The 15689-nt window shown below is 41.0% G+C and overlaps 1 protein-coding gene across 1 annotated transcript; it reads right to left on the bottom strand.

Moving 5' to 3' along the window:
- Positions 1-7541: 7541 nt before the first annotated feature.
- On the bottom strand, positions 7542-12058 carry hmgb1a (high mobility group box 1a). Its single transcript, XM_040149687.1, has 5 exons — positions 11927-12058; positions 9370-9530; positions 8896-9041; positions 8527-8701; positions 7542-8389 (listed from the first exon to the last, which is right to left on the bottom strand). The coding sequence occupies exons 2-5, from the start codon at positions 9514-9516 to the stop codon at positions 8237-8239; spliced, it is 621 nt and encodes a 206-aa protein (XP_040005621.1). The 5' UTR covers positions 9517-9530; positions 11927-12058; the 3' UTR covers positions 7542-8236.
- Between the last annotated feature and the right edge of the window lie 3631 nt (positions 12059-15689).

Raw genomic sequence — 15689 nt, 5'->3', positions numbered from 1 at the left:
TGACTTGTCCTTGAGTGGCCAAGACCAAAGCCCAGACTTAAACCCCATAGACTATCTGTGGAGAGACCTGAAAATGGCAGTTCACAGACGCTTCCCACCCAATCTGACAGAGCTTGAGAGGATCTGACAGGAAGAATGGGATAAACTGCCCAAATCCAAGTGTGCAAAGCCTGTAGGTATTTACCCAAGAAGACTGGAAGCTGTAATTTCTGCTAGAGGCAACTGAGTTACTGTAAGTTACTGAATACTTTGGTGAGAGATTTCTTTCCTGATGGGACTGATCTTTTCCAGGACGGCTATGCCATCCAAAGTGGCACGTGGGATCACGAGATGATTTGATGAAAATAAAAATGATGTGAAACATTTGCTGTGGACTTCAGTCACCAGATCTCAACCTAATTTAACACCTGTAGCAGATTTTGGAGCGATCATTTTCAAACATCATCCTCAACGCATCAAATGAGGTAATATCTTTTTTCCCCTCTAATTTTTGTTACTTATCTGTATGTCAAACCTGCTCTAGGGTGGATTTTCAAACAGGATTCTCTGTATTTTATCTGACCTCCCTTCAACAGAAGATACCTCATGGATAGTTTGTTCCATTGGGTGTTAGTCACTTTCTTTGTTATTCTGCCTACGTCTGTCTTTCTTTCGCTGCATCAGTACACTACGCACTTCTGTGTCCTGTTATATGGGTCATATAAACACATAGACAACACAAACACATAAACTTCGATATTCACTGCCAAAACACTGATACTGTCTCATACAAAAGACTCACAGGCACACACACACACACACACACACAAAAGAGTCATAAGATGACTCATAAGATACAACCTTGAGTGAAGCATGACAAATCTGATTTCACAAGAACTCAACGTTTGTCCGCCACCCACTCAAGCATTTGCAACACTTTGTCCACTTAAGAGACGCACGCTCTTCCACTGTCTTTCACGGGTTTAATAAAGCTATCACAAACTCTACAACCTCGGGGGAAAGGAATTCATACAAAGTGATTTGTATTGAAAGTATTGTTAAAATTCTGGCTGTATTACAGGCTTGGACTTCGCATCTCTCTCTACTTCTATGCAGGACCCTGCTGCAGTTTGCTATCCTTATGTTGTCGGTATATTGCAAATAATTTTATGTGACCTATGGGGTTAATGAGTTATTCTTGTCGGGTTTTCCTTCTTTGTTAAACTCTGGCTTTGTGGCTCTCTGTGGAGGCATAAAGTGATTGAATAAGTACTGTAGCTTACACTAATGAAGGACTGAGACCTGAAAAATCGTTATGTGTACTTTTAAGGTTTCTGACTATGGTCGCTAAGGTGCACAGGGTAACTTTGTCCTTTGTAATGGCATCACCCAGTGGAGGAGGAGGTTTATGACAGGATACAGCTTGAAAGCCGTGAAAGAAACATATTTTATACACTGCTTAAATTAGAGCAGCTCAGACTGTATGTCCCAAAAAATAATTTCCTCTTGCACATCTCTATCGACTGAAGACTGCTGTTTCTCTGAAAACTGTTGCTTCTCTGCAAAGTCAGACAGAATGGTCAATCATGTGAGGAATGATTTCTGAGGGAGCCAGCCCTCACATGATTGGTGCAGAGGTGGGCTGGTACTGAGAAAGCGCACCTGATTGGTCCCTCAGACACACACACGGGCGCACGCACACACACACACACGCATACACACACACACACACAAACACATGCACACATACACACAGACCGTAGCTATGTTTCACAAGTTCCTGTATGAATAGCCTGTGCTGTGCAACATTTTAAGCTCTCACGTCCAATTTACTAATTTCTACTCAAATATGGACCATTTTTAATAAACTATATAAATGATTGATAAATCTGCTTTTGTACAATTTTATTAAATCTTACAGTAACTAACTAAATAAATAACGTGAGCCCTTTTTGCATCGAAGCCTCTTCAAGTTCCTTGTCAGATTTTGGGCCTTTTCTTTTAAAATATTGTGTAATATAGAAAATGTGGATCTATTTTTCACATTGGTCCTATACACACTGTTGCACACATATTGTGAAATGAAATTGTTAAAACAAGGACTTGGCATAGGAAAGAAAGATTTACAGATTTAAAAAAATAAAGAAACTCACTGAATCGCAACCCTATTGGATGTCTCTTCCCTTATCCAGAAAAAAACCATAAATCAAACCATTGTGCCAGACTTCTGCAGAGCCTCGATATGCTCACTTCAGTGAACAAAAACTCGATAGGTACAGGGATACGATGTGCTTCTCATGCTGGCTGCAGGCTCCTGGGTGTACAAAATGCCTTTTGAAAAAAGCATTTTCTTAAAGTTTCTCATTTCTCGGGTTGGGAATCATGCTAAGTGATGTTTAATGCGCAAGTGATGAACAAGAAAATGGGAAAAATAAAACCATGTGAAAGAAAAGGTTGAATTCCCGCATGCCGTCGGCACAACATGTGAGTCATGGACCTTCGTCAGGCATCCAATCCCCAACGGAAAATAACTTTCACTAATCTTTAAAACAGAGCTACAGACTAAAACAACTAAACAAAATGGAAACAATATCTTAAACACAAGAGACAATTACCACATCACTAACTGATAAAAATATTCTTAAAATGAGACAAGCAATATATATCAAAATACACAGAATACAAATCAAAACAGAAAAAAGGGTGGCATCTTTCATATATGTAAAAGATTAGATGGGCAATGCAAAATGAGGATTTTTTTTAGTTCCAATGGCGAATGGTGGATGCAGATCATCAGTCAATAACAAAGTCTTACACTGTACCCAAACTGTACATATCTTCATGACCTTAAAAAACCTTAAGGTCATGAAGAAATTAAAAAAAAAAAAAAGGGAAAACACTAACACAATGCACATTTTCCACACACACTTTTTGGTTCCCTTTTTGACTAGTTGTTGAACCTGTGAATTTAGTGTCAAGATGTTACAGTTTCATATCGTGAATATGATGCAAGTTCATGACGAAATCTCTATTAAACCGCAGCCTGGGAATCAAACGGGGAAAGCTGCGTTCTACGTGGTAAGAAAGATGTATTTAAAAAGTATAGGGAAAGGATTTGAAGAAAAACAAATACTTCTCTTTGCGCAGTGAAAACATCATGGTAAAAAAAAAAGTTACTAAGGCAAATAAAAGAGACATAGAAAAGGACACTTTTATGTGTCAAAAACAATAGAAAAGATAAAGACAAAAACAAATGAAAGGCTGTTGGACACTGTGAGATTTTTTGCCCAACTGAGTCTTTAGAACATAAAACAAAGTAGATTAATTTATGTTTAATTCCAAACTGTTGCCTAGAGAGTAATCTCCACATTTAATGGTGTCGAGATGTTCGGCAGTCAGGTAAATCAAATTCCTCCGAAGACCTGGCAGAAAACAGGAATGAAGCAAATGCATATGGTAAAAAAATATCAATATCAATGTCAAAATATTCATGTTACAAATAGTTAATGAATTAAATTTCCCAAACAGCGGGGCAGATGAGTCATAGCTACCTGATTTATTCACCATTCTCATGAACTTCCACTGAATTAATATATTGCATTTGTATTTAATATATTTATAGTGGGAAAGGATAACACACACGTCTTATCAGCATGATTATTTGTCATTAATCGCAGCTCCTTTATTCAGGAAGTACAGTACTGATTCTACACAAATGTGTGGCAGGTACAGGTACAGATTCCAGGAAAAAGGGGAAAAGAACACTTTCCTTTCTTTTGTATTAATCATAATCTGAATAACAATTTTTAAGTAGTCATTGTAACCTTGATCTCGTAATGGCCGTCTGAATGAAACGGTGGTGGACTAAATCACGATGTCAGTCAAAGGCGACAGGCCGGAGGAGAGGCTGACAGGCGCACATGGTTTTAATATGGCCAGTGCAAGCCGGGAATCTCGATTATTCATAATTGTTTTATACGAAAGCAGAGCTGTTTAGGATCCAGAACACTGTCCAGAGAGGGAGTGTTTGATATGTAGAGGCTTTCTCCCTTCCTGGTTTCCTGCTGATAACTAAATGTGTGTCTGAAACATGGCAGGGCTCCAGCACTGGCAACAAAAATATCAACACACCAAAAAACCTATAAGGCTTCATCTCATGGCCAAAAACAAGCCACCAGCATTAACCATAGAGAAGGGAAGGCACTGTGCAAAGCGCATTTGATGTAGGTTCAGCATCCAAACTCTTCTCCCGCTAAATGAGACAAGTGTAATTGTTGTACTTGTATTTAACTTTTACCCAGTAGCTTGCAGAGATCTCTTCACCAAGCAGACGCTAGAAAATAAAATGAGCCACAAATCATCTGAGAGCGTTGCTGGTGATGGAGGAGGTGACGTGGGGTCGTGAGGAGACTGAAGACTGAAAATTTGCGTTACTCTAGTCCCAAAGACAAAACGTAACGCCCTCCAACGCACGGACACCAACCCCAACCCCAAAATGCTGCTTTGAACGTGTCAGGATAAAGAAAATTCCTGCTTTGCATGAACTGTGAAGTTCACCTTTACCTTTACTCTCCAAGTAAAAACACACGTACCTTTAGTATTTTTTTAAGTTTTAGCATTCATGAAAATAGTGACGTGTCCACGTTAACCTTGAACCGACAGCACTTTAACCTGTCTAATCTTATCTTTAGTGTTAAATTTTATGGAGGAAGGATGATGTATATCCGTGTCTGTTTTTATTTTGACCAGGGTTCCGTCCTGAACAGCCTCATGTCAGGCACACATCAGTTCACCTGTAGGATTGTGGAGTGGCCTGCCCAAATTCTTTCCCACCTCATCAAGTGCATTTCGAGCCTAAATAAACTGTATTTGCACGGCGGTTCGGGTGATCGCTCAAACTCCAAAGGCAAGTCTTTATGATCTGTGACACACGCAGCAGAGGACAAACTGTGATCATCACAGGGTAAAACTAAAATTCTTCAGCGGGCCAAAGCCTGGCGGCTGTGCGGAGACGGAGGAGATACGCAGTGGAGATTATTTAACCTAAATATTATTTACATTAAATATGGATTGGTCTGAGCAATAACACACATTCATCAAGTGACTTACTCCTTACATTTAATTTGTGCATTATTTAAATCACCATGAATGATTAACATAGGAGATTAACAACAATCTAATATTATACATATATATATATATATATATATAATGTATAAAGACGTACATGGGGATGAAACAATAGGGAACTGGCTGAAATGGAAGCAAAACTTTGCTGCGAGACGTTCTGCTGTTGGTGGACGAGGTTCATCAGACAAATCATACGTTGTAGAGAATTTAGTACCACACTGACAAGTGCAGACAATGAGGATGATTAGAGGTTGTGATTGAAATAAATCAGGGCCAGATTTATTCTTGTTGTTTGTGCGCACCCTTGATAAATACCAAAAAAAGAAAAAGTGGTGTAACATCCAATCAAATGTTCAAATGCAAATAGCAGACAACTACTCTAGTGCTATACTGCTTCGGCTAATGTTACATTATTATTATTATTGTTATTTTTATTAGACAGAAAAGAGCAGCGTGCTGGGCTCTGATACCGCAGTCATCAGGGATCTACTCCTGACCAAGCTCAGAGACTTAAGAGAGCCTTTTTAAGTCAAAAGGAGTTTGAAAAACAGCTTTTACTCCCAAGTTTGAGAATCGGAGTAAAAGTGGAGAATTTTTCATTGTATGTCTCGACATTAGGTCCAACATTGTACTTTTAGCAGTTTGCCCTGAAGGCCACCCTGACGGTGGGGTTTTTTTTTTTCTCAGCGGTTCGGATGCAGTTGCAGGGACGTGACCACCGGGTGTCGCCCGGAGACCGCCGATGGGACGCGGGTGTGTGCGGTGGATCCCGGGGGTGGCCGGGATTGACGGGCTTCGGAGCCGGCAGTGGCGCTGTGTAACACCCCCCCCTCCTCCCCTCCCCTCTAACCCGCTTCGCTGTATGCGCACTTCTGGCCCTGCTCGGGCCCACGCAGACGCCGATCAACAGCTGAGCGCAGCCACGAGGCGCTGCAACTGTTTCAGCAATAGTTTCCCTTTCCTGCCACTCTCCAGCAGGATCCACTCTCCGGGAGAGAGAGAGAGAGAGAGAGAAAAAAGAAAAAGAAAAAAAAAAAGGCGAGTGTAAACATTCACCATTTTAACTGCTGCCTTCAGCCCGCCGTAACTGGAGGCAGGGCCGTACTGCAATGTTGCGGACAGACGCGGTGGAGGGAAACAACCATCGCTGACAGCAGCGTGCAGCTGTCCCGTGCCTGGTAACCGCACAGGTTTCTCCTCAAGTTAGTGATCCACGCAGCTTTGTCTGTCCCTCACAAACAATGCCAGACGCAGACCACACATCCGGGACAAGGAGCCGGGGTTTGGGGGGGGGTTTTTAGGAACATTTCACCGCGGCTGTCATCGTCCGCTGGATTTAAAATGAGCAGGGCTCATCAGCGAGTGTGGGGAATGATCGGGGATAGTAGGAGGGGGGGGCTTTTCATCGGGGCGGCGCAGAGGTCAGCTGCTGCCCCGCGTCTTGCCTGTCCCCCGGACCACTTGATACCAGGGATCGTTCGGCGGGGCCAAGGCTGGCGGCCGTGCAGAGACGGGGGAGATAGGGCAGTGGGGAGGAAGACACGTCCCCGTCATTTACACCCCGGATCAGAGACGCGTCCGCGCTGCTCGCTGCCACGAATACTTGTGTGTGTGCTCAGGCCGAGAGTTGGTGACCCCCCCCCAAATGACTGAGCTGGTCTCCCGTGGGTTGACACCATGATGTACAGTGTGTGTGTGTGTGTGTGTGTGTGCGTGCCTTTTAGGTTTGGACTGCAGTGGTCTGTACACACCAGCCTTATTCTTATGTCACTGGGTTTTTCAAGCACATAATCCTTCTTATATAAATGATCTTTTTTATTTATTTAATTTTTTTTTTTTTTTTTTTACCCTGAATGGGACCTGGGGAGTACGTGAGAGATGAAGCAGCTGCATCTAAACAAGACAGGAAGAGTCAGCGATGCGTGCTGGCAGGAGGAGCTCACAACGTTGCCACAACTTTCGGTGTTGTGGCTCCACCGGGGCAAGGAGCGCGTTTGCATACCGCCACGGTATGAGAAGCCCAGGATAGGCGGACAGTTGCGGTGATACTTTCACAGGAGTCGCTTGTGGAGGCCCGGGTGGGTTAAGATGCTTTCCCGCTCTATTTAATGTTCCCTGAGCACCAGTAACGCCAATTCCGATTTTACTTTCCCGGGCAGACAGCGATGCAAGTGAAAACACGCCTCATCTCCAGTAAGACCACGTTAACTGCTCTTGCGTCTCAAACACTGATGGAGCAGAAATAGTCCCAGTCATAGCCGTTTTATTTCCAACCAGCATTAGACTGTCGTATGATATTCTGTCATCTACCATGTTTTATTTGTCAGTCATATGGATTTTGGTGGTGGTGATATTCCATTGTTTTGACAGAGCTGCTGTAAAATCCTACTTCTTATCACTACTCTTCCAGATCAGTCACATCAAGTAGATTGTTTTTTTTTTTTAAAAACAAAAACTGCATTAATGTTAGTGACAAATTAATCTGCTCTTACTGAAACACTTGGAGCCATTTGATCTTGGGAAAAGAAAAACCTGCAGGATAAATGCAGTTACTTTTACGATTTTCCCTACACACAGTACAAAACCAATTTATTAAAAAAAAAAAAGTTTATTGACATCAGAAGCAATTTAAATTTCAACAATAAACAAGGCGTTTTTTTTCTTATTTTTGCTATTACAGTGGTACATAAAGATCAGTAAAACAACTGTGATACGTTAATTTTGATAACGTCATTAAAAATAAAAACACAGGAAAAAGAAAAAAAAAAAAAGAAAAAGAAAAGAAACACTCAGCTAACTCAGAACGATTTTTATGTGCTGTGCACCTCTAGCTAGGGTAAATACTGTAAGCCCACCCCTTTACACTGTACCAGGCAGGATAGTGGTCTAGGAACTACCACTGGAAAAATAAGACAGAAAGATACAGACACGATACTTGTGTAGTGTTAACTATACAAAAAGGAGAAAAAAACTGTACAGCATAAAAACAACTGATATACACAGCCTTTTTTGTTGTTTTTTTAACCCCTTGGATACTAATGTATTTTCTTTCAGTAAGTGAAGTGTGTACAAGGGGGTTAAATGCTTTATAAACAAGAAAATGACCACTATATATGTCACCCGCAATCTACTCGTCATCATCGTCATCATCGTCATCCTCCTCCTCCTCGTCATCTTCGTCCTCATCGTCGTCATCTTCATCCTTCTTCTCCGCCTTGGACGGGGCTTTTCCTGGTGCTCCGCCACCTGTTTTGCCCTTAGCGCGATATGCTGCGATGTCCTGCGAGGAAGGAATGACGAGATATTGAACTAATGTTGAGACCCAAACACACTCATTTGTAATTAAAGCTCTAAAGGGAGAGCAGCAGAACTTGAATTATCAGTAAAATGTGTTACAATAGATCACCATTTCTTTACCTTCTCATACTTCTCCTTCAGTTTAGCGGCCTTTTTCTCATAGGGCTGCTTGTCCTCTGCAGCGGTGCTGTTCCACATCTCACCCAGCCTCTTGGCAACATCTCCAATGGATAAACCAGGGCTCTCGCCTTTCACCTTAGGGCGGAACTCTGAGCAGAAGATGAAGAAGGCAGATCTGGGGAGAAAAAAGAATAGAAAAGGAAAAAAAAAAATGAGTTTGCCATTTACACAACATAAAATACTTCCAATTGTGTCTTTACGACATGAGTCTGCTGCTCATGATTCAGATTTGTTTTGTTCTGCAGAAAAGATGCATTTTTCTGATGCAAAGGGGTTTAAAATCATTAAGTGGTGACTTGCAATACTTACGGGGGTCTCTTGGGGGCATTAGGGTCCTTGTACTTCTTCTTCTTTCCTCCCCTGACTGGAACGTAGCTCATCATCTCCCTCTCATAGCGTGCCTTGTCCTGCCTGGCCAGGTCCTCAAATTTGCCCTTCTCCTTGGCAGACATTGTCTGAAAACAGAGGTAGCTTGCTGATTGTAGCATCTGTAGCGACGCCCTTTGTACACAATTGTTCAGAGTATTCCCTTTCCCCCCCCAGTTTCCCTAGCCTGGGAGGGTGCTGCATTATCTTACTTATTGCACAATATGGGCATCTCAGTTTAACTCAAAAGTTGTGAAATTATCCAACATCCTGTATCTGAAATATCTCGATGTACACCAGTGAAGAGTGGCATGTAGTCCAGTTTCAAGAATGAAATTTGGTATTTATAAAAAAGAAAAAAAAATTAAAAAGACTACAAGTTTATAAAATCGTCATTATCCCTCAGTCTTCTCCTACCTTCCATCGCTCGGAGCACTTCTTGGAGAACTCAGCAAAGTTAACGGAAGCATCGGGGTGCTTCTTCTTGTGCTCCTCCCGACAGGTCTGCACAAAATATGCATAGGAGGACATCTTCCCCCTTGGCTTGGTTGGATCTTTCCCCATCCTTATGGCAGTATCTAAAAACAAATGTTTCAATACAAATTAGCTGTGCGACTGCACAGATATTCAAAAAAATGATATTAATTTTATTACTTGGTGCAGTAAGTGGATAACTGGCTGTGATAAATGGCCTTAATTCTAAGCCCCAAATGCTTCAAAAACATCATGCAGAAAGTGGCCTTCTGAAAATGTATGGTTATGTCAATTAATTATCCTTACAAAACATAATTCTAAATTTAGATAATTAAAATCACGTAAATTCAGTAAGACATGTTTGTGTTTACTCTCCTTACGCACCCATACTCCTCCCTACTACACAATGAGCACGTCTTTTATTTCTCTCCATTGACCACTAGTATGGATAGCACTACTTGAGTGACCCGCCCTCGCTGCTGTCAAACTGCACCGAGCTGGGACCCGTGAACGCAGTCCCCTAAAATAAAACCGGTCAGCGTAGACGGAGCCGATGCGATGAAAATGACTTTATTTATTGATGCAATCTGTACGGTGGCCTTTACATACAACTCGGTGGTCCGTGGTCAGCTCCCATTATGTTGGTTTACAACCGACTAAACACATCGCTAGGGATCCAAGAAAGAAATCAAACAAACATCCATACATATTTTTTTTTTTTTTTTTGCAGCGATACACTTTCCGGCCACTTCCACATGTAACTGCAAAAGTTGCCTGAGTTCAACTGCATAACATAAACCATAGCCCTCTGTGGGACTGTAACAGTGGACTTGGCCTAAAAAAAAAATAAAACATGACTCGTGTTTTTGGAGAAAAAAAAAAAAAAAAAAAAAAAAAAAAAAAAAAAATAGCCCCAAACCTCATCTGCAATAAGAATAGGCCTTCAGGAAACCCCCGATTCATTCATGCTCATGTTTTCAACAAGCAGTTAACTTTGACACAGAAAAGACACAAATTATATATAAAGACGTATTTATTGAAAATATAAGACTAAAAACTGCTACTCGACATGATTTAACAATCATCTCTTATCAGTCTTCCCTTTCTTTGTTCTGGAAATAATTCCATATAATTTGCAAATGTGTTTAAAACTCGTCATTTTTTCCTTTACATTTTCCTATTAAATGCTACTGTAACTCCCAAGTAAGCTGCGTCGACCGAAGTAGTAATGGCGCATAGGCTCTCGTTGAGGAAAAGGAGGTCAACAACGACGGCAATATTTCTTCTTCCATTTTGTGAGAATGCCTTCTTCATGAAAGAAAGTCCCCCTCAAATGTCTCCTCCCGCCTCCCAGTTCGCTTTGCAACACGACAAATACGTTTAGAAAGCCGGCGATCTTGACAAAATATTTCCCCGATTGATTCCTATTGCACTAGCCGCCTTGTATAGTAATACATTGGGTCTGTACTGTGTCTATGAGCGGGCTGTGCTACTGACTTGGTTTCTATGAGCTCCTAATGGCCGCTCGTCTTCATCCACTAACATGGAGAATATGGCTCCTTCTCTTTGTGTCAGCGCACAGCCATTGCACTGCATGCAATAGAGGGCAGAGCGACCGCGGCCACCACTTCACTTCAACCCCCGATTTAAAGGTTTTGCGAGCATCGGAAAAATCTCACAATGGTGTCGTTGGAATCGCGAAAGATTGAACTTTATTTTGCCGTCGTTACATGTTATAGTTACGGGTTTGTTTCCCGAGAAAACACGGTTAGAAAAAGTTGAAGCGAACTGCGCCTCTGTCACTGGCTTCCCATTTGCCTCGCTGCCTTGTTTCCTATGCGAATACAGTCAGCCATTACAGTAAAGCGCAGACCGTGAGGTAATTTTTACATCGTCTTGTCGGGTGAATTGTGGCAAACAAACATACGTCTGTGTATATTTTGAGACGGTCTCTCTTTTTCTTGTGTTTGTGCAAATTTTAATGTTTGTATCAAAACCCGCACGCTTCCTAGCCTTCACATGACAGGCATTCAGCTTCGCAAAGCACTGCAATGCCAATGGCTAGCTAACGGTGAGTCTTCTACCATTGTCGCTAACCGTGCTGTCCGCTAGACATTCCTGAATTTTTACGCGATAACTACCGTTTGATTCGACTCCATTTTGTATAAACGACACGACAGTAATATACAAAATTATTCGTATTTGGCGAAATCGTCCATTTTCGTCGAATTTGGTCAAGGTTAATATTCATTTCTTCCTTTTTACAGAGCGTCTCTCCCACACTCCCAGGCAGAGTAATGTAACGTTACCTGCTTAGCGCCGGCTATTTATTTTTTTTTTTGTTGTTGTTTTTTGGACGTTCCCCGCAATAAAATTCTTCACAAGCGGCAAAATGTTTCACACCCGATCGTGGATAACACGCACGTAGGATATTTATGAATGTTATCGTCGTTCTCATCATTAAGGATACTTAAAATGTTCGTGTGTGTTTGATACTTACCGAGGGACTATAGCTGGATCTCAATGCTCTGCAATGGCTGTGTATGAGGGAACACAGGCGATACGCAATGTCTTCAGTCTTCAGCTCTCTAACATTGCTCTCGGCGGGGCTCGGTCGCCATTGGCCAGCGCCCAGTCTGGCGCCCCTCCGATTGGTCGGAGGCTTTTCATTGTCCTAATAGAAGACGAAGTCCGATTGGTTGTCTTTTGTGAAACGTCACCGAAGTTTTCCGAGGCGCGTGGATACAAAAACATTTCCGTGCGGCGTGCTGGTGCTGGTAGTAGTGTAGTGTGTTTGCCATAGTATTGAATTCACTACGTTGAGCACAGTGTACAGTAGGCAAGTTAAATGAATGAGACGACGCTCGCAGCCTGTGAGCGAGTCGGCTATAAAGTAACGTGCGATTGTGTTGCGCGGGCCGTCCCCCGCTCTTCGTCAACCGGCTCCGGTGTGCGTTCTCTGCAGTACACGTGAGCTTATTTGCAAATTATACCTGCGAAAGTGCACAAGGAGAACATCGCGTATTCACACGCAAAGGGCACAAGAAGCGGTTGCTCATCCCATATCGCACTGGATGTGACGCTTTTAGGGATTTGGCTCAAAGTTAGACTGAAAACATCACAACAAATCCAGCTAATGCTATGCCTTTTGATTACTGTCTTTGTTTTTTCCCCCCGTGATTTTAATTATCAAGCCATTGTTGCGAAAAAGGCCTCACGCTCGCTATAGCACAGTGTTTAATAATCACTTTTAGCAGGCAGTCATTAGGTGCTATAGCTATGTTTACTTTTGAGCCTGCAGTCCCTATTAAGATCAACAGATATCACAACCATGGTAAATGTATTGAATATGTATACCAGGCTTCGAGATTCATCCTTTTTTTATTTTTCCCAGCCCAATATGTTTTTTTTTTTTTTTTTTGCCTCATTTCGATAGGCTTCATATACAGTAGCTGATTGAAAGATGATAGTGTGCTCATGCCCAATTACAACGCAGAGTTAAGGAGATCAAAGGGCTACTGTTCAGTTTAAGCCAGAGTTAGTGGATTAAGCAGTTTAAAGTCAGAAGGAAGACAATAATTTAGACCTACAGGAAACTTTTTTTTTAAAATGGTGAGATCATGAAGAATTGCTTGTGGGTCTATTGTTTTGCAATAATTTATTCAAACTGTTTTTGCTAATTGCAGGTCCCATAGATATAACAGGTCTGCTTGATAGTATCATTGCAGAGGGCTTTTTATTCCCAACCCCAGACACAACTTGTTGTGCAATAAAATATTTAAAGCCCTAAATCACAATATACTTAAATGGGAAAGAGACAGCAGTGAAGAATCCATTCATTTTAATGCAACCCACTGTTGCGAGCCACATTATATAAAAAGATCAGGGCTTTTAAAGCAGTTTATAATTTTTTTTTTTTTTGACAGTTGTGTTGTTTCAGATGAATGACTAATATATTACTAATACAGTAAAAGTAAATACAGTAACCTTCTATTTGGTCATTTCATACAAATTATCATACAGAATGTATAATATGTCTTATCACATAAGGTATTCATAGTTTTTCCACATTTTTCCCTGTCATTTATATCTGATACTAATTCAACAACACTCTAAAACCACATTTTATTGTGCTGTTATACAGTCGGAAAAATTTGGATTACTAGCTTTATCGAGAGGTGCCAAAAGGTCATGTGATTGTGTGTTTTGTCTGATCAGTAACAGATATTAAAAGATATCTTGTTATGTAAGCATAAAATTTGTCATGCACATTCGTGCTATTCAAAAGAAGCGTAATGAGTTTTGTGACCCTCTGACCTTGCTCTAGCGCCACCATCAGGCAAAGATTAGAATTTTATTTAGTGATTGTGTCTCCCATAAACAGTGGTTTTATGGTATCTCCTGACTCGTAACTCACATATACATATATGTACACATATGAAACTTGCTGTGTGCCATATATTATACTAGTATAATGGAGTATAACTAAGGGTTCCACCTATTTATTATTACTACTACTATTATTATTATAATATTAGAAGAACTGAGCATAAGTATGTTGCTGTTTAGATTCACATTTCCATGAGGTAAAATTCCGATCTTTTTATGACCTAGTGACCTGAGCTCTAGCGCCACCATTAGGCAAAACTTTCAGATATAAAAAGAGGAGAAATGAGAATCCTTTGAGTAGGCCAGCCTACTGAAATTTCCGGACAATGATTTCAGACTGTGAAAGGGGCCTTTCTCAAGATGACTTGCTTACTTTGCCCAAAGTGGAGGTAATGTAATTATCTGATGTTAGAGGCTTGTCTGTGTGTTGGGTGGGGTGCTAAAATCAACAAAATGGCCATGTTCATTGTGATTTGCAAAAGGTCATCATATACTCACTGAAGATAATCTTATCATATGTGCTTAAGAAATGGTTATTATTTCTATATACATTTAATGAGGAAATGGGTATCTAATAAATATGCTTCTGCTTAGCAGCTAATAAAGAAACAAAGAAAAATGGCTGACACAGAGTTTATTCTTATCCTTGAATTAAGAATGGGAAGGGTGAACTGATTCCAAATGCCAATCACAACCCAGACTCAGGCCACATGTCTGCCTGTGATGCTGCCTGTCTGTGTCTCATTTTGCACCACGAGATGCCACGGCAGAAAGCTATAGCCTGCTCATGAGGCTTGGAGGCGGCCGGTTTATGCATTCTAATGAGCGCTCCCTGGGAAAAATATGCAAATTCATTTTGTCATCAAGAGGAAAATAGAGGACAGGAGAGCAGCAGATACAGGAGGGGCTTAAGAGAGGAGGGCACATGCAAGAGGCGGGATTGGGTGGAGGAAGATAATGTGTGTGCATGTCTGTGAATGTGTATGTGTGTGGGTTGAGGGATACAAGAGCAGGAAATGTAAGAGCTGGGCTGTGTTATGGAGCCAGAGTGAGGGGCATATGTAAGCCCCATCCCACCCCCATGCAACCAACTCCACCCCTCTACTTATCCCAGAGCCACATACAGTAGGTCTGCCGTCTGCAAAAACAAATAAATAAATAATAGTCACCCTTACTTACAAAACCAGACAAGTAAACTACAGCCTGGATGAAAGAACAATGTATGCATGCTAGCACTCAGGTAACTTACTGCTGATAGAATATCTGAAATATTAGAACAGAAATTAAGGCTAATCAGTTTTAATTTTAATAATCAAACTATTTTTTTTTTGTAAGGTTACTTGTGCTCTTTATTCATATCAGTTTAAAATAAGTGTGTTATAACTTGTAATGGCCAATGCCATTATCAAAGATGGGTAAATCCTCATCTAATAAAAAAGATCATCTAATAAAGGTACTATTACCAAATGAATCATACTAAAAATTAAGTTGGAAATTATTTAATATTGAAAATTAGAATTACAGTTGAACCTGTTACATTTTTAGCCTACTTTTAAGCTGTTTATATATTTCACTTTCAAAAAAATGGAATGCAAGTGTATATTCTTCTTCCAAGAATATGCCTCTGAATACAAGAAATAGTAATAATTACTCAGGCCTACTACTATTAAGTAATAATGACTATCATAATTTATAACGTGAATAAACGCTTGCATAAACAATGCACTTCCACCGAGTCCCAGTGGTTTCACGGGCGGAACCGTGCAAACCTGCTGTACAGAACCAACATGAACAATAACTTGTTCCGAGGCTTCTGCAGTTCACTTAAGCGACCTACTGGGGCTCTGCGGAACCATTGTCCGTCAAGACGAGGG

The sequence above is a fragment of the Xiphias gladius genome, chromosome 17, assembly GCF_016859285.1.
Source record: "Xiphias gladius isolate SHS-SW01 ecotype Sanya breed wild chromosome 17, ASM1685928v1, whole genome shotgun sequence".
NCBI classification, from domain to species: Eukaryota; Metazoa; Chordata; class Actinopteri; order Istiophoriformes; family Xiphiidae; genus Xiphias; species Xiphias gladius.
This window is presented reverse-complemented; position numbering and strand designations above follow the sequence as displayed.

What these genes read in the sequence shown, in the direction of transcription:
- hmgb1a (XM_040149687.1), bottom strand. Translation starts at nt 9,516, where the DNA reads ATGGGGAAAGATCCAACCAAGCCAAGGGGGAAGATGTCCTCCTATGCA. An exon ending in AATGCCCCCAAGAGACCCCC is followed by an intron (nt 8,702 to 8,895) that starts GTAAGTATTGCA and finishes TTTTCTCCCCAG; the next exon opens with ATCTGCCTTCTTCATCTTCT. An exon ending in TGAAGGAGAAGTATGAGAAG is followed by an intron (nt 8,390 to 8,526) that starts GTAAAGAAATGG and finishes CCTTCCTCGCAG; the next exon opens with GACATCGCAGCATATCGCGC.